Genomic DNA, 19,240 nt, shown 5'->3' with positions numbered 1-19,240 from the left:
TTCAGAGTTGTTGCAATTTCCATGTTGTTGCTTTGTGTATCACCAAATTTGCTTGAGATGATTTTACTGCAACACTGCTCAATTCATCCAAGTTGCTTGACATAGGCGTTTCAAAGAGCTGTCAAGGGGAGCTCATGAATATAGCCCCCCCCCAACTCAGCCTGTCTTTTCAAACTTCCTGGTAGTTAGCCTTGAGATAAAAAGTACTTTTCAGAATGACTGTTCAGGACCTTACCTTATCCCTCAAATCCTTAAACTGAGACCAAAAAGCAACAAAAAATAGCTTATTTTGACTTTGTGGCTGTGAAAGCTAGTGGAAACCCTAAATGGTAAGCACTTTATAGTTAATAATCAGCAATCCTTAAGTATTCAAACAGAGGTGAATAAAACTTAATAAAGGGTTGGCTTCTTTTGCGCAGGACTACAATTTGATCCCAGAGAACATGCCCTGTTTGTAGGCTTTCTAGGGTGGGGTTTCAAGAGAGCTCTGAATAGTGATTGCCCGTTTGCCTTGCGTCGTACTAGTCGAGTAGACGCCGACTCCGCACGGAGGAATTGCCTAGATTGCATGGTGCAAAACCATTTAATATATTTACTTATTTTTAGGGACCGGCTGTATGATTAAGCTACAATCTTCAATGAGTAAGCATATCCCAGTAAGTGTCAATTTTCATATTGCAATATTTTGTTACATTGTAGCTACTCGTGTTGTAATTCTGTATCAACTGGTCTTCCAATTTTTCAAATATTAAATCTCGGGCCTCTTCGACACATGCTTTGTTGTCTTTGTGAAATTGATACATGTGAGTTTTTCCTGTGATTAACGGTATGTTAAAGGTGTATGCGAAATTAAATAGGCTTTGCCGTTAGATTGACATTTATTCGAGTTAAACGAGGTGGTGGGTTGCCTTTGGAGCGCCTTTGAGAAGCATTTTCGACGTAGCTATTACCATCGTATAAAATGTACGCATTTTTCTTATGAACTTGTCAGCAATATCATTGATAGTTTCTATAATCATTCTTACCTTAATTAACTGTAGTTTACTTAAACGAGGCGCTAAATATCTCACTATTCAAAATGGTGTTAATCTATTTCAATGGACATGTACAAGTGCTCGGCTATGAGGCCTCTATACGGGTGATGGCGCCGAGTCTGCCTTCACAAAGGACACTTTTATAGAAATCCTCTTTCATCATACTTATGTAAATGTCAGTTTGTTTGGGTTTTGTCGTTGGACGACGTCTAGGTTTGACGTCATTGTATTGTCTCTTAATTAAAGTTCAAATTTGGCACTAATGTTCATAACAAAACATTATTTTCCAGACGGAAAATATCGGATTAACTATCCATACTTCAAGCTTCTTAGACAGTATTTGGAGCACCAGCCAGAGAAAAACATATACAATGCTAAGGGAATTATACATGGCTTGTGTCAAAAATAGCTTTGCTGAAATTCTAACAAATCTTTCCTTCTGTCAATGAGGCATATAGTAGGCCAAATATGTAGATATTACTGCTTTTTGTATGCAATTATAAAGAAAAATAATATGTAGAAAGTTAAACTGCGACCTTAGTAAGCTACATCCATCCTTCACACATTGGCAGTCGTGTTAGACTCATAAAATTAGACCTATGGTTAAGACCAGATCTGGACTGAAAGAGAGCAGCAATTATGTGTTTCCGTAACATTTTCTTTTTCAGTTGTTTTAGCCATTTCCCCCTTGAGTTTAGAGGCCTTGTAGCTTACTCCCTCCTCCTCCACTCTTGTCTCTTGCAGCAGTTCTGTGGTGTTCTGGGTCACACATTTATGGAGTTTCTGAAGGGCAGTGGGGACTACTGCCAGGCACAGCACGCAGCTGCCTATGCAGACGAGTGAACAGCAGAACTCACCTCCTCTCCAAACACATTGGACCCACAGGAGGAGGATCTGAAACGTTGGCAGGATCAGGACACCTCCTAACCTACCAGCAGAACGAGCCTGGATGGGGTAACTCTACCTGCTGCACACTGCCCTCGTTGGCTTCTGCCTGGTCAGAATCAAGGGGGAACCTGTCTTGTTTCCCAAAGGAGAAGGGGTTTGATTTTGGTTGTCCACACCCTTTTTTCTGCCAAATCCGACCTCCTTTCGCCCCATAGCCTTCTTTATCCCACTGGTCACGGTTGCGGGAGTATAGTTTGACATTTTGTTGATATTCCCTCTCCTTCTAAATAAGTGTTTTTGTTAGATTGTTTTGTGGAAGATCGAATTGTTTCGTCTGTCACCATGGCGCGTATGAACCGACCTGCCCCTGTGGAGATCACCTACAAAAACATGAGGTTCCTCATTACCCACAATCCAACCAATGCCACTTTGAATAAATTCATTGAGGTGAGCCCTCACATCATTAACACAGTGACGATATCAGAAATTAATTTTGTTATAAAACGTAATGAATGTTCTGGATTCTCATAGGTAGTCCCTCTCTTCCATAGTATAAAGGGTCTGTTTAGAAAATATAAATGTTTTCCCTGTGTAGTATGTCAAATGTATAATGGAATATGTTGCAGATCATATGAAAATAAAAGTACATTCTTCTACAGGAACTGAAGAAGTATGGAGTGACCACCGTTGTGAGAGTATGTGAGGCCACCTATGATTCCACCTTGGTGGGGAAAGAGGGAATACAGGTTCTGGTAAGCTTCAACGTCACTTTTTACATCTACAATGCTGAACTTATTTACTACCATCTTTGTTTTGGTTTCTGAGAATGAGGGCAGATGAACTAATTTCCCCCTCCTCTACCAATAGGATTGGGCGTTTGATGATGGAGCTCCCCCCTCTAACCAGATTGTTGATGATTGGTTGAACCTCCTGAAGACGAAGTTTAGGGAGGAGCCTGGTTGCTGCATTGCTGTCCACTGTGTAGCTGGCCTGGGGAGGTAAACTAGTCTTTTTATTTCCCCTCTTAGTATAGAAACATATATAATCATGTAGCAAGGATTTTTAAACATGTAATAAGTATTTATATTCAGAATTGTGCTAGATTGATGATGCTAGTTCTTTGGTAAGAATGCCAAAAAACAATTAGCCATAATACACAGTATTAAAAAGTCCCATAGTACCCTAACCCGAACTGCCTATTGTCATCTGTTCTTCTGAGTATTTCCAATGTTTTTTTGTGTGTTAAACTCCTAGAGCCCCTGTCATGGTTGCCCTGGCTTTGATTGAATGTGGGATGAAATATGAAGATGCTGTCCAGTTTATCCGGCAGTAAGTCTGATGCAAATACACTTTCATGTATATCTCTATATACTGTAGCTGCAGCATTTTAAAATGGAGGCTAAAACGCATTGTTTTTTAAATAATCGGACTGAGCTGCAATTGAGAAGTCGAAAGTTGAAATTGCATTATATGTACCTTAACCCTTAATTACAGTGTAAGTCCATTGTACTATTTCATTCAAAAAGGAAGGCTAGTCTATAAAACACACTGTTTTGAATTAATAGCACTGACCAGCAATTCAGATGATGTGAAATGACAATGTATTTTCTCTCGTAACAGGAAGCGTCGCGGAGCGTTCAACAGCAAGCAGCTTTTCTACCTGGAGAAGTATCGTCCAAAGATGCGCCTGCGCTTCAAAGACTCCAACGGCCACCGCAACAACTGCTGCATCCAGTAGTAAAGCCAACTAACTCATAGTCCATGCCAACAATGCCCCTATAAAAATACATTCATTTCTTTATCTTATCTACCTGGCAGGCTTGTTTTCTTCTGAGTAAATCCATTGTGTTGAAGTATTTCCATTGGAAATTCATTCTCAAATAAGTAAAGTTTTCCCTTCTCAATGAAAAATTGTCAAGTGTCAAAAAAGAGGTTAGTTTGTGAACAAGTGACAGTGAGTGAGTGTTCTCTGTGTGTCCTTAGAATTGGAAAGGAGCACAGCCAGTGAAGTAATTTTGTGAACCTCCAGATGTTGGTTTATACATGTTGAACACATCCCAAGGTTTTAATTGGCAAGGGTGCTTATTACTTAAAAAAATATTTTAAAAAGTACTGTAACGATGATTTAACATGAGTAGTTAGGTATCCCTTTAAATTTTATGATTCAGTTCGATACTGAATAGAAAAATGTATGCCTTCCTCCACATGGTTAAAACTTGAAATGCCTTACAATTAAAATGGAACAAAAAGGCAATCGAGTGGGTTTGTCATCCGCTACATTAGAAAAGGTGTTTCATTTTTTTTACTTGGAACAAAAGAATGTTGCCTTTGTCTTGTGCAGGACGTCTACACACTTCCGTCCTTTCAGTAACTATTTTTAATATGAAATGCTTAATTGTTGCAATATTTGTTTATTAAAAGTCTGGGACCTTTTTATTTTTTTATTTTCTCTTATCAAACCTTGTTGATTAATTACTGCCATGTCCGAAATGTGATTTGTGTTTTTCGCTTTGAAACTGGACTTGCAACGTCTGCGATATTTTGTATGCCTTTTTATTTTGATGTGCGTAACTTAATACTTGGATACTTGATGATTTATGTATTTGAAAATGTGTATTATTAGGTTGGCTATTTATACTATCAATGGATGTGTGTTTTAGTACCGTGAGCGACAAATTGTAACTGTTCACCAACTTGTGAGAGTACATTAAAACGATACACTGAAAACCTGGTTTTGAATAATATCTTATTGTACTCCCATTAGTGAAGGCCTATAATGCCTTACTTGTTTTACATTGGCCTTGTTTGGTTTAATGGATTGTCCCAGTGGGCTTGTTCTGTCTATAGTACCAGCATTGGCACTAACAAAGAGTCAGATCTGTCTATAGGACTGCTGACTGCAACCGTGGCAGAGAAAGAGGAAGATTACGTACTGTTTCATAGAAGATCATGAGAAACCAATTCAGCTAATGAAAAGGTTATGTCAGAATGAATATCCCCAAAAAACAAGCCGTGCAGAGTCATGGTAGAGGTTTTCCCACTGGAAACGGCTTGAAACTGATAATGTAATTTTAATACATTTAGTGACACATAACATGTCATAATTAAGGTATACTTAACTGCATTTGATTTAAATGAGAAGCGTGGGCTCAATTACAGGTGAGTAATTTATTTATTCAACCCTCCCCTACCCTGTTACATGTCCCTCAAGGCTTACTTAATATCAATAATCTTCTGCATAGGAAAACTACAGTCTAATGCACAAAGACAAACAGCATTTTCAGAAAATGAATCAAATCCTTTAGTGGAGATATTTAAATAGCTGTTGGTTATACCCTGGATCTGGTGACAGTCAAACTTGCTAGTGTCCCCTTGTGGCTATATTTGTACCCACAGGCCATCCAGTCTGTAGAACTCTGCATGCCTCAGAAAATTAGCCAAAAACACGTTGCTGGATTTTCGTTGTAGTCTTTCATACAAAACATGCAAGACTTTTATCAAAATGTGTTTATTTTCTCTTTTGTACAACCTTTGATGTCACCTCCTCCGACCTTTATAATAAATAAGAATGGCATATACAATTTCTACATATGTCTTCAAACAACACTGCCCTCCTAGTTCTCCCATCACAAAAACAGTCATCATGACAAAGAAAATCCTACATCAGGAAGACGATAAAGCATTGGGGTTGGTGAGTGGATATGCAACAAAGATACTGGTTAACAAATGAAAGTCATTGAACCAACAGTATTCTGGTCATTTGTATGAAAGTTCGGTATTGACACAAATACATAAACATACAGAATTCTGTGAATTAAAAATGGTTGGCACATTGTCGCTTAAAGCACAGTTAGTCTGGTCTGTTTTTGTTTTAACTTGGTTCATATTTAACAAAACACAAAGCCTACTGTACCCAATAAAATCACAATTAGTTTGCCCAAAAAATGTAATGGTCCTTTTATTTTACAGTGCAAAGATGGCAAAAGCTAGAGCTGAGGTTAAGGGGTACTGAAATGTATTTTAGAAGGGTATAACAAAACAATAAAACAAGATACAAACAAACAGTAAAAACACATCAGACAATGTAATGTTTTTTCCACGGGGTTGGGGGTACATTTTCATGTCATTTCAATTTGAATGAATTCAAATCAGGAAGTTAACTGAAATTCCAATTCTATTCCATTTTCCTGCTTTTCAATGAGAAACATTTTTGAATTATAATTTCAGTTTACTTCCTGAATTGACTGAAATGAAATGGAATTGACCCCAACCCTGATCTTCCGTGGCGCGTTAGTTAGTTCCTCCACTTGTCTCTGAATAGTTTGGCCCCTTGTGGCCCCTCAGTTCAGGGACCCGTTGGGTCTCCGACTCACATCTTATTCCTCATTTGGCCCTTTCATGCCGGAATCTTTTGCAGATATCGGTGACGCCACCATAGGAAGGATGCACTGTGACGACTCGCAGTAGCCGTTGAGGCCAGGACGACCAGGAGGCCCTGGAACGCCGGAAATACCGGGAACGCCGCGTGGCCCTCTCTCGCCGTCGCGGCCGTCTGTGCCATAGGCGGCTCTACCGTGATCACCTGTACATAGAGTGGTCGGTTGAGATATGTACATGAATGTGGAACTGCTAAATGGCTAGCTAACCATGTTATAGCTGAGCATATAGAGACTTGGCGCATATTGGGTTAGCACAGTGGTTATGACTGTAGCCTTCATTATTATGGTGTGGGCATGTAGCCTTATAATACACGTGTGACTGGTATCTTTACCTGGTAGACCGGGTGCTCCAGGTTCTCCTTTAACCCCTCTTGCTGTGGGTCCTCTGTCTCCTCTGTCGCCCGTGTCACCTATGCAGAACGTATACATTATCATCAATTCAAGTAACGTTTAGCGATGCAGGATGGCTGTAGTGAACTTCACCTGTGATGGCACAAACAATCCTAATTATTCAAATGGAGATCACTTATACTACTGCTACCAGCCTGCTTCAGCCAACTTGTCATTGGCTTAACAAACTAGGCCATAATATTACATTTAGGATATATTTCCACCATCTTTAGAGAGTCAGAACCTCACCTTTGAGCCCTTTGCGACCCAGTAGCCCTGGAGGTCCTTTGAGACCTGGCAGTCCTCTGGCCCCGTCCAGTCCTGGGTAGCCGTTCTCTCCGGAGGGGCCTGCAGGACCAGGGGGGCCAGGGGGACCTGGCAGTCCAGAGATGCCTGCTTCAGGCCTCCTCAGGCTGGCTGCTAGCTGGGCTAGCTGCTCTGTGGCACAGGAAGGGAAAAGGATGGGGGGGTCAGTTCAATGAAACCTATGGACCTGCCTTATCAAATGTGATGGGTTCAGTAATGGTCAATATCAAATGGATAAGAGTTTGATATGAAAATGATCATGACTTACCTTGCATTACCCTCATGCAAACTTGTGTGATGTGTGTATCGCTTGTTTTTTTCCCCTGGGAAAACAGGTTGGTTGTTGAGAGAATTGTGGTGTTATCTGGTAACTAATGCTATTCATAGCTAGCTACACAGGCTTTTTTTCGTGAAATGTCTTAGCTCATGGAAATACTTAAAGAGATTCACTGGTAAACTCTTTAGCCAGTAGTTCTGAATGTCGCGCTCATGAGTCAAAAGTGGTCCACGAAAATTGCCTACTGTGTCACATATAGTAGACACAAAAGTTCGGGAGAATGTCTTTAACACAGGGCAAAGTCATCATGTGAATTCTGCTGTCTCCTCCAGTCTACTCTATATGAGTGCAGTGCTAAGAAACAGCTCTTTTTGACTCATGCTCTGTTTCAGGCCCTCAGATCTCGTTAATTGTTAAAGTGCCTACCGCTGGTCCCTGTGTCCCTGGCAGTCCTGGCACCCCTCTGTCCCCCTGCATGCCACGTGGTCCAGGTTGGCCCGGCTTGCCCTCTGGGCCTGGTATGCCCCGGCCGCCCTCCGGCCCTTTGTTTCCAGTCTCTCCTGGTCTGCCCGTCTGAAAACAGCGACAGAGCGCGACACAATGGCATTCAGCATTCATTCAAAACAAAAGGTAAAATTGGATTACACAGACTGCACCATTGGGAGGATAGACAATGCTGTCTGTCTAGGTCTAGGATCATGTGTTTCAGGCATGTAGTCCTACAGTGTGCAAGGCTTTCTTTTGACATGGCACAAACACTGTGAAGTGATTCAGTAATGAGAAATGATAATGCTCACTTGGACGTGACCTCTAGTATTAGTATTAAGTTGTGGCATCTAATCATGATGAGTCCCCCATGATTTTGGGACGAACAGGTAACCACATTATGTGTACTGGACATAATTGGCCTAGTCTATGTCAACAGAGAACTGTAGCAGTAAGCAATGCTATAAACTGGACTCACCGATCCTTTCTCTCCTGGCTCACCTTCGTCACCCTATAGTAAAACAGAATCAGTACTCTTTTACTTTAAAAAACAAATGTTGGGCACAGCAACGTTTTGTCTTTATGTATTTACTCACAAAGTCCCCTCTGTCTCCCGCTGTTCCCTCTGAACCCGCTTCTCCCTAAATCAATGAGTAGAAATGTCTTTGTTAGAGAAAACACGTCTTACAGGATCATTAACACGTGTCCATCCCAAGTAGGCCTTGGTGGGGCCTTCTGTACTCTTCTGGTAGCTCCTAAGTGCTTGATGTTACTCAATTGAATTCACTCCATTCATCTTCTTGCATCATTTGATGGCTACATAGAATATGGTCCCTTATGCAGGAATGTACTATTCGGTCAGTTGAGATGGTATTGATAAAACTTACTTGTTCTCCTTGAGCACCGGTCAAACCGACTGCACCCTGGAGAGATAGGAATAGGACAATTATATTTTGCTTTTACACATGTCTTTCTGCTTCTGCTTTGGTGGTACCTTTTATATTCCTTACCCTGTCTCCATTCTGTCCAACCAGGCCGGCAGGGCCAGGCAAACCAAGAAGCCCGAGGTCCCCTTTACCTCCCTGTACAAAAGAAATAAATATATATAGACACACCCTTAAAAAACTCGAACACAGTGGATTGCCTGTGCAACGCTCCAACCTCCCCCTTGCCTTCAGCTGACTACATTTGCACCCAAAACATTTTTTAGCTGGAAAAAAAACGTGTCTAAACGGGTGAGCTGGAAAAGGTATTGGGGACACACTCCATGAGATCTTTTGGAAGTGTGGGTACTGATTGTGTGGCATACCCTCGTCCGACTGGTTTAAGGAATTCCTGGGAAACAGAGGGTTCTTTCAGGCCTTTCCAGCTTATTTTCCTGGCCTGAATCCTCCTCTCTGAAGAAATACCCCTGGGCCCATGGAACAGTGTAACAGGACTCCATTCATAGCCCCTCATCGGCGGATTACAGTATTACTGCAGTCTGGAGGCTTATAAAGGGCTGCCACTCTCAATATGAGAGAGCATACGGCTCCACTTGCTTGGAGTGGGTCTGCGCTTAGTCACTGGTATTCAGCTTGGTTGAGCTGAAGGGTTACTATGGTAACAATGCCAATGTTAAATTGTATATGTATGAAATGATAGCAGATAATAGCAATATACACTGAGGGTACAAAACATTAAGAACACCTTCCTACTATTGAGTTGCACCCCCTGTTTTGCCTTAAGTGGATTTAACAAAGAACATCAAGGGATCATAGCTTCCACCTGGATTCACCTGGTCAGTCTGTGTCATGGAAAGAGAAGGTGTTTCTAATGTTTTGTACATTCAGTGCATTGTTTATACTGATGTTATGTCATATATAAATAGCATAAGACTTGGTATGGATGGGGGCGGCTTGTGTTATTTGCACAGTGGTGTCGTAGTTCCAGGAAAAGTAGGGCAGGAAAGGCATTGTAATGAAAATAGGAAAGTAAGCATAAATTAATTACATATACAATTATTTCAACATCATTTTAATAGCCACCCTAGTAAATGTTGAGAGACCAGCATCAACTTTGTTCTTGCCACACAGCACATGATCCTAGAAAAGGTCATTTATTTCATAGTCTTTGTTTTCTTCTTCCTCCTCTTTCACACCGTCTTCATCATGTTCTTGTCTTCCTCTTCGTTCCCCATCACAGTAGCATCATAATCCATCACATTGCATACCACAAAATCCTGTTCTGTATTCCGAATTGAACTGGCTTCACTCCAATATTTCCTTGTCTGCATCTTACCTTACCAATCCTTGCATTTTCTCAAAACAAAGTCTGATGACTGGAGCACCATAGGGTTCTGTGCTTGGTCACTTGGTCATCACTTCCCATGGCTTTTCCCATCATTCTTGTGCAGAAGATGCTCAACTCCCTCTATTCTTCCACCTATTTACTACCCAGATTACAGATTTCACCAGCCTCTAAGTCTAGTTCATTTGTATGTTTCAAGTTCATTGGTCAGTTTGATAATCATGGTTCATACCGTGGTACTTGTATGGATGTTTCCGAGAAACTGTCAAATGCTTTATTCATTGTGGTTCAGGATACATCTAGTGGGCTTGTTTTGGGGCTATGAGTATGTCAGTTATAATGATCTGTTGGGCTGTTGACTTACCCTGGGTCCTGGTGCCCCTGCAGGTCCGTCTGGTCCACGCACTCCTCTTTCACCCTACAGCAAAATAAGAGAAGAAGAATAGGAAGTAATAGAGAAGCAATTGTGGCGCAGGTGCAGATTTATTATAGTCTTGTAGTCCAAGACCTTCCCAAATGAATCACATGAAGTTCTGAGCTTGTTGAACAATGCTGATAGAATAATAGAGCAAAGGTTGTGCGTGGCAATAGAGTTCAAATGCTTTGTGCTGATCTTGCTTATTCTATTGTTCCATTATTTAGCTCACACCATTTATCCCTAATTCCCTAACCCTAAAATCACGAGGTTCCAGATCATTTATTCAAACTGCTGAAGTTCATACGAGACCTTGAAAAGAGTAATCCAACTTGATAGTGTTTTAACATGGATGGCTTTCTCACAGTGAATCACATATACTACAGAACATACTCACTGGTCCACCTCTTGCTCCGACAGGTCCTACTTCTCCCTGCTCGCCACGTTCCCCCTGTAAACAAAGCAAGTCACCCTGAGATCTCTCATGCTACTGGTGCAAGTATGAAAGGGATATTATGTATACTGTATCAAAGTATTTTATTTCATCACTGTCATTTAATGTGATATCATTTTCATCAATAGACTTTCTCTTGACTTACTGATTTCCCAGGAGACCCCATTAGTCCTACAGAACCTGGGTCGCCAGAGTTACCCTAGTAACAAAGAGAGGAAAACATAAGATTCCCTATAATAGGGATTCATATACTGTATGGTCAATAACTGGTTTAATTCATACATTTAAAATATTCCCCTACCATTTCACCACTTTGTCCTTTTGGACCATAAGCGCCTGGCAAACCCTATGGCGAGAATCACATCAAAACAAATGAACAACCAAACAAACCCAAACAAATACGCATGTAAAATGGATATGATGAATCAGAGATGCTAGGGGTCAGAGGTCACACTTACAGGAAGTCCTTGGAGCCCAGTATCACCTGGACTGCCAACTTTCCCAGTAATACCCTTAAAATGATAGAGAAAAAAACAACAGCTTGTCAATCTTACTTGTTTCCTGTGTGTACATCCTCATTTAGCCTATGTCTTTGAACAGCAGTTTGAGCCGTACCTTAGATGCTGGCAATCCGGGAATTCCTTCACGTCCATCGGGCCCAGCTAGACCCTGTCCATGGGAGAAAGAACAGGGGAGTTGAGCGTTAACAAAGAAGATTAGCTTTATGGCTAATGCTGTATTGAGTCAGCTGTATGGAGTCCATGAACATAAGCTCATGCTGTGTGTAATGTCATAGATGTCATAGATGAGATGTTAGTCGATAATAAATCAGATTTAGTAAGGCTGTGGTGTGTACAATACTTACAGGCTCCCCTTTCCCCCCTGGAAGGCCCCTTATTCCTTGTGGCCCTCGGGCCCCCTGCAAAACAACACACAGTGAGTAAAAGTCTTTATACGGTACATTATTTGATAGATAGAGTGCACCTGTATGAATTGGCGGCAGGTTTTTGCTTTTGAAAGTGAATGACCATGTGCTCTGTTGTTCTGCAGTGATAATATAACAGTAATAATAATAATGATGATATAACAGTGATAATATATTTGTATGATGGTGTGATGTTTTAGTACTTACTTGACCACCGTTTGGTCCAGTCTCGCCCACTACTCCTCTTTGGCCCACGTCACCCTAAAAACCAAAATAGTAGAATATAGTAGAACCAAAATAGTAGAATATAGGTTGAGATGTTACTGTAATGTGAGTGGTGGCAAAGAGGTCATGGTGAAAAAGAGGTGAACGTCACGGTGTTAAAAACAAGACAGGCACTTACTGAGCCACCCTGAATTCCCTGGGGACCAAGGTCTCCAAACGTTCCACGTGGTCCCTGTTATCAAACACATTTCAGATGTCAAATATACGTTTTTTTTTATACATTTACTAGTGTGCTCAAACATAAGTTGTGGGATGTTGAGGTTTGGCAGTGCTGAAACAGGCCAAACTGAAGTCATTTTTGCAGCAATATTGCACCCGCTGAGGATGGCAGTAATATACAGTACATCGCTCATCTTTGGCATTCATCCTATGATGTCAAGCAATATGTGACCTCATGACCCTTACCCTGTCACCTTTGAGGCCCATTATGCCTGTTATTCCCCTGGGCCCCCCTTGGCCCTAAAATCACTCAGCAGAGAGAGAATAGTGTGTGAGAGAGAATAGTGTGTGTGAGAGAGAATAGTGTGTGAGTGAGAGAGAGGGAGAGGGAGAGGGAGAGGGAGAGGGAGAGAGAGAGAGAGAGAGGAAGAAGCCAATTTCAATTTAAAAAATACATGTATCATAGCCACATTGTGAATGACACATTCATATTGATACAGATGTGAGAGAAATATTTAAATATTTTACTGGTAGCCCTTGAGCTCCCATCTCGCCCTCTCCTGCCTGGTCTCCTTCTTCTCCCTGTAGAAAACATCAAACAAATGTCACAATCATTATTATTGACCTTATTGTAGTTGTTGATCATTTATCTGGGTAAAAAGAGGGAGACGTTACCTTGTGTCCTTGCTTTCCAGGCTCACCAGACTCTCCTTTTACGCCTTTGTGGCCCTAAAGAGAAACCATATAATGTTACTGCTATATGCAAGCCAGTTTCACTGACAAGATACAGCATCAACATCTATAGTATATTAGTATCAATGAGAAACCATAGTATCCTATGAGTATTTGTTATATAGTCACCTTCATGCCTGGGAGACCAGAATATCCGTTAAGACCAGAAGGACAGGCATTGGGACACTGAAAAACACAAGTAAAGCCTATTTGAGGTCATCTAAGAGCCCTGCCACAGGGGGGCTCTGCTGAAAAGTTCCCCATCATCAGCATCAGGGTACACATGCATAGCTGTGGTGCCCTTAAAGGAAACTTGTGAACGCCTTACCAGGTCTTCCCCCTTATACACGCCAGGAAGACCCTGGGGAGAAAAACACCATTTTAATTACATTTCTGTCTTTGAAGTAATTGTCGGCGAAACGGGCTGTTTGTCTTACAGGCTGGTTGTTGCAGTGCACTTAAAAATGTACAGGATGCTGTAAATTGTCTGTCTTCCCTTTGATACTTTTCATGGCACACAGAACTATGCAGCTATGACATCACATGGGTTGTCCTACTGTACTAAGGATGACGACACTAATATGGAACTAATTCATCATGAAAATAAACATATTTACCCTGGGCCCTGCAGGTCCGGGATGCCCAACTGGCCCCTTCCTGCCCTGTGATCCCTGTAAATAATAATAATAATATGTTTACAGGTGAATGAATGCAATAATTTAACAAGTAGAAGTCAATATCTCCGTATTAACTGCAATATAATAAGACATTGAAACAGTTGGAAGCCCTGTGTACCTAGCCATCATTTTCTAAATGTTAAAAAGGCAGTACTCACCGGGGTACCGACTTTGCCAAGCTCGCCCACCAACCCTTGTGCACCAGCTGCTCCCTGTCAGTGAAACAAAAAGGACATGACACAGTGCTAATGTACTGAATTCTCTTGTATTTAAATACATTCTTCCTTATTCAGGTGTGGGAAAAATGGTGAAGTACTCACATCAGTCCCATCAGGTCCCTCGCCCTGTGGTAAACAAAAGAGAATTCAAATTAAATCAAATTTTGCGCCGAATATAACAGGTGTAGACCTTAGAGTGAAATGCTTACTTACAAGCCCTTAACCAACAATGCAGTTTTAAGAAAAAATGTATCAAATAAAAATATAACAAATAATTAAGGAGCAACAATAAAATAACAGTAGCGAGGCTCTATACAGGGGGTTCCAGCACACGGTCAATGTGCGGGGGCACCGGTTAGTCAAGGTCATTGAGGTAATATGTTCATGTAGATAGAGGTAAAGTGACTATGCATAGTTAATAAACAGAGAGTAGCAGCAGCGTAAAAAGGGGGGGGGGTCAATGTAATAGTCTGGTGGCCATTTGATTAGCTGTTCAAGAGTCTTATGGCTCGGGGGTAGAAGCTGTTAAGAAGCCTTTTTGACCTAGACTTGGAGCTCCGGTACCGCTTGCTGTGTGGTAGCAGATCAAGCGATACCGGAACACCAAGTCTAGGTCAAAAAGGCTTCTTTAACAGCTTCTACTCCCATTCATGGAGAGGCTTGAAGGTGTAAAATTGAGGTAAAGTTGCATTTTTCTGTATTAACAAGTTAATCAATGCAGTAACAAGGGTACAGTAATAAAATGTACAATTTTAAACAATGCAGTTTAAAAAAAATCTGTCCTTATAGTATATCATACCCTTAAATAGATAGTATCCTTATAAGTGTCATATCCTAGGTGGGTGTATTTATGTCATATATGATTTCAGGTCAACCAATGGGTGTCGGTGTACAACACTTATAATTCCGTAAATACCAGCATACAACTGTGAAAAATCCACTGGTAATTACTAGTGGGAAACTCATCTATCATCCCCGTGCTCCAAGTTTTTCACTTGCACCTCTCTGCTGTCATTTGTCAAGAAAAAAGACAGCAAGCATGGCGGCATCTTCAGCAGTTGTTGTTTATGGTAAGAAAAAATGCAAATTGTTGACAGAAAATGTATTCTGTTCATCTTCCTTTTAATTTAGAAAGTGAACGCAGCTCTTGATATACTTGTTATGGGCAAAAAAGAGCAAAACAATCACAAGCCCCATGTTCGATGGTATTTCCCAAAACGTGAATGTACCCAACTCGTATTTATAAATCCACAACTGGATTTATAAGACAATTTCATTGTGGGTCCTTTCGTTACATGGTCCTTGAAAGGGAGTAGCCTATTCCAGATTTCCAGTCATTTCAGTGGATGGATAAGACAAGTCATTGGAGGGGATGGTCCCATCCTCATGGTAATGTAATAATCCATTAAAACAAGTGAGGTCCCTTTCCAGATGATGTGTGGTCATTTCTGCATGATTGCCATAGGCTATGTCATAATGGACAATACCCCTACTACATCCCTATTATTCATACATTATATTAATACATTTAGTTAACCATGCTTACTTACAATCTCCCCGACTTCCCCAGCCTCTCCGGGTTCACCCTGATAGAGAAGCACACAAGATGGTTGGTGATGACAATAACATGGCAGCGAAACAATCTCAACCTTTCATTGCTTTGGAGCGTACTGATATTTTCTCATTCATAGTCTTCAGACTAGCCTCCACACACTGAGTACTGAGAGTGTATATGCATTATATTTCAGCAATATAGATATTAGACAGATAGGAAGGTTATGGATACATTTGATTTCAAATAAAGAAAATGTACTTTTGGTCCAGGAGGCCCATCTGGGCCGAGATCCCCAACAGGTCCAGTGGCACCCTATAGAGATAACAAAGCTTCTATCAACCACACAGAAATATGAATGTCCATGAGTAAACAATATAAAACTTCAATACGTGTCTTATGCCCTCCAGTTAAAGAACTAATTGCATGCTCTGTTACCCATTCTTAGTGTGATATTCTATATTATTTTATTCTTTACAAGCATTCAATGGGACTCCTGGGAAATTATAAAAGGACATGATTGTGAAAATATTAATTAGAAACAATAGGCAATCCATCCATTCCTCCATTCCTGAAATGAATTGATTTGAAATAGAACTGTTCCAACACTGAGCTGCTGACACAGTACTCTCCGAGATCACCATTAGTAACAGGGTTACCTTACTTCAAGGCAATATTACTGTAAATCTGATTTCCTTAATTAAATTTATCAAACACAAAGGAAGGTTTGTAATCCAAATCTATAATCTATAAACAAGATTTCGACAAATTATGGAAGGCATCTCAATTGAGACAACTCTTATATTCCACGTTTGTATCTTGACGATAACACACTACAAAGTATGTGACCAATGCTCTAACTAAACAATGTACTAACTAAACCATTGCATATTTTCACCATTGACATTTCATGGATTACATGTTTCCTGTACAGTAATTTAGCAATTATAAGACTAAAATGGGGGTGTGTCTTCTCTCACACTGTTTAGCCCCTCCCCTCTTCCACCACCTACATAAACCATAGGTCACTTAATTAGTCCAACTAGTCCTCCGCCAAGCTTGAATCAATGGATTGAAAAGAGAAGAAGCTCTGAACTATCCTCTCAAGATCAAGGAACTACTAATACTCTCTAATTAGTCAATAGCTTTGGTAGGCAGCAAACAAATCAAATCAGAACTCCAGTTATGGACAGAGAAACAGAAAGAATGGATGATAGTTGACTACTTGAAGTCAATGTTATCAAGGTATTTGCTGTTCCTAAAAATATGATCACCATTCACTAAACAAAGGAGAATAGGGAGCTACCCAGCCAAAACTAGTGCATACCTCAACATACCTGGACACTACCAACTCTGCCAGACACACAGCAGTCAGCAGTTCATCTGATAAGCCATTCTATATTCAGCATTATTGCCCAAATGGACAGCACACACACTGTGGCCCTTCTGTTCCACCTTTCCCAGAATACAGTTCTTTCCTGTCAGCCATCACTGGGTCGGCCGAATCCCCTGCACCCCCCGACTCACACAAAAAGACCTCTGTTTCTCTGTTTCAGTCAGGAAGCTATTTGAAGCATTCTCCTCTCTCCCCTAAATACCCAGGTTGATGTATTCCACTGAGCCCCCCCCCCCATCCCCTCCAAACCTTTTGCTCAGGAGCCAATATAAACGACTCACACAGCAGTAGTACCACAGATTTTCAGTCCCTTGAGTTTCAGAAGTTACAGATGTTCAATAGACTCAGTGGAGTCTTATCTGATTTTGTACTAAGGTTTCCTGCTTGGGGAATATGAATAATAAACTGCTTGTAAAAGTGTGTATTCTGTGTAACTTACGTCTGCCCCCGGTAGGCCGGCTGTTCCGGGAGTTCCTGGTTTGCCATCTTCCCCATCAGGACCCTGGGAACAGAGTGACCATTTCAATACCATGCTAAAATGTATTAACCATGTATTGGTAGGTTATGGCAAAGGAAATAATAGTCCACTCACAGGGCCACCTTCTATGATGTTATCATCCCCTCTGTCTCCCTGAAATGAAAGAGAAAAAAGGAATGTTTATTTAATATCTATGTAAAACTCCACTATAGGTTGAAAATGACAGAATAACACAATTAATGTTGGTCTGTACTAGGTGAGGTGCTGTACAACCGATAAGTCTAAAGCGTGAAATGACACAAATAAACAATAAAATATGAAATCAATAGTTATCTCACATCAATGCCGTCGACTCCAGGCACGCCTGCTATACCAGGGGGTCCTGTGGGGCCTCTGGTACCGACCGGGCCCCTCTGTAGATAAATACACAAAATCATTTAAAGAGCCTCTACTGAAATGTATCTCCAAATCATGGCTGATGGCAGTGCTTTGGTCCCCTCACACAAAGAGCTCCATTGTGTGAAATTAGTCGTTTTGTGAGCAGAAAGGTCAAGAAAAGAAAACCACAAGCCTTTATCCACTATACAAGGGACCACTCTATGTAATTACATATGTTGAGAATATTTTTGTTCCGATTCCAACCTACTGGATCCATATGTCCATATCCACATGCAGCTGTTATGTTACTTGCCCTACACACACCTCTAAATCATGCAGCTATTTACAAAAGAAAGAAATAGTCCACTAATCAATATGCATATTATGGTAGGTCTAATGTATATGTAAACTATACGGTTCAACGAATCTGGGAGTCTGAGCATCCCCAATAACACAGGACAATATAATCTCATGAAAAGCAGTCATACATGCCTGTCATACAAACCAGGTATACATTGTGGCTGGCAAACAAATCGGTGAGAACCATTGGAGAAGAAAATAACCGGAATTTCTGACTTACCTGAGCGGAGCAAATAAGGACTATTTGCAATAAAATCACGAGCAATGACTCCCGATATATCCTGGCGCGAGCCATTGTCTTCCCAAAGACACGGAAGACGCAAAACGTGCCTTTTACCGGATTAGTTGGGATTTACGGACCACCTGTCAATATTCCCCAACTGAACCTCACAGTAGACTGAAAGTTACCATGTACTATTAAAATTCATGTTTATTCATGATGGACTGGAGAGCTGGTAAGTGGTTGGAGGAGAGATGGAAGGTGCGCGCAAGGGGAGGGTTTCTCTGTGAGACAGTGGGTGGGATTTGGAATGTTCTCTCAATATATATAAATACCTGTAACTTTCGCTGACTTGTAGTTTGTGAACTAAACACTTGTATTCCAACAGTTTGTTACAAATTGTATTATTTTTAAAAATTAAAAAATCCAACCATTTCACAAATAGCATAGGACAAAACCTAGCCTACATCTGCACAGGTATAACATACAGCATAAATTATGTTGCTGTTGCAATCATCAATGCAATATTTCTTCAACATAGAGTTTGTAAATGAGAGAGCAAAATGAATTTAAATCTGTCAGCCTGATTTGATTTCGGACATTGTGGGAACATCACGTAGGCGTCGGCCTACAATAGATAAACGTGAGTGAGATCTATTATTCAAAAAACACATCCCCACTGATTAAATAATCGATTTTGATTGACTTGCCTTAATGCTTATTTTTATGTAGCTATCTCAAAGAGAGAAATACAGTATATAATGGCGTATTTTATGTATGTACTAACTCCGCCATGGTTCGTGAGGAAAATTAATGGCGTTTTTGTAGGATTTTGGATAAACGCCTAAAATAAGGTCTGTGATAAACAGGTATAAGAAAGTT

The 19,240-nt window shown here is 40.7% G+C and overlaps 2 protein-coding genes across 3 annotated transcripts; one reads left to right on the top strand and one right to left on the bottom strand.

Annotated features, from left to right (window-relative positions):
* The first annotated feature begins 465 nt into the window (after positions 1-465).
* LOC109888982 (protein tyrosine phosphatase type IVA 1) lies at positions 466-4,653 on the top strand. Of its 2 annotated transcripts, XM_020480137.2 has the most exons (7): positions 497-656; positions 1,779-1,988; positions 2,227-2,369; positions 2,582-2,674; positions 2,790-2,920; positions 3,177-3,251; positions 3,543-4,653. In XM_020480137.2, the coding sequence occupies exons 3-7, from the start codon at positions 2,265-2,267 to the stop codon at positions 3,658-3,660; spliced, it is 522 nt and encodes a 173-aa protein (XP_020335726.1). In that variant the 5' UTR covers positions 497-656; positions 1,779-1,988; positions 2,227-2,264; the 3' UTR covers positions 3,661-4,653. The 2 variants fall into 2 exon arrangements, with proteins under 2 accessions (XP_020335720.1, XP_020335726.1); XM_020480131.2 differs by having other exon boundaries at positions 466-656; positions 1,779-2,369.
* A 761-nt stretch (positions 4,654-5,414) lies between these two features.
* On the bottom strand, positions 5,415-18,549 carry LOC109894044 (collagen alpha-1(IX) chain). The gene is made up of 32 exons (XM_020487299.2): positions 18,359-18,549; positions 17,739-17,813; positions 17,515-17,553; positions 17,362-17,424; positions 15,788-15,841; positions 15,525-15,560; positions 14,077-14,100; positions 13,915-13,968; positions 13,697-13,750; positions 13,408-13,440; positions 13,209-13,265; positions 13,023-13,076; positions 12,876-12,929; positions 12,594-12,647; positions 12,307-12,360; positions 12,111-12,164; positions 11,844-11,897; positions 11,594-11,647; positions 11,437-11,490; positions 11,280-11,324; positions 11,124-11,177; positions 10,922-10,975; positions 10,474-10,527; positions 8,831-8,902; positions 8,708-8,743; positions 8,417-8,461; positions 8,299-8,331; positions 7,761-7,907; positions 7,326-7,380; positions 7,001-7,189; positions 6,694-6,771; positions 5,415-6,504 (listed from the first exon to the last, which is right to left on the bottom strand). Exons 1-32 carry the CDS (start codon positions 18,431-18,433, stop codon positions 6,299-6,301), a joined length of 2,064 nt encoding a protein of 687 aa, XP_020342888.2. The 5' UTR covers positions 18,434-18,549; the 3' UTR covers positions 5,415-6,298.
* Between the last annotated feature and the right edge of the window lie 691 nt (positions 18,550-19,240).

This window comes from Oncorhynchus kisutch, linkage group LG1, assembly GCF_002021735.2.
Source record: "Oncorhynchus kisutch isolate 150728-3 linkage group LG1, Okis_V2, whole genome shotgun sequence".
Taxonomy (NCBI): domain Eukaryota; kingdom Metazoa; phylum Chordata; class Actinopteri; order Salmoniformes; family Salmonidae; genus Oncorhynchus; species Oncorhynchus kisutch.
Note: the sequence above shows the minus strand (reverse complement) of the source record. Positions and strands in the feature narration are given on the sequence as shown.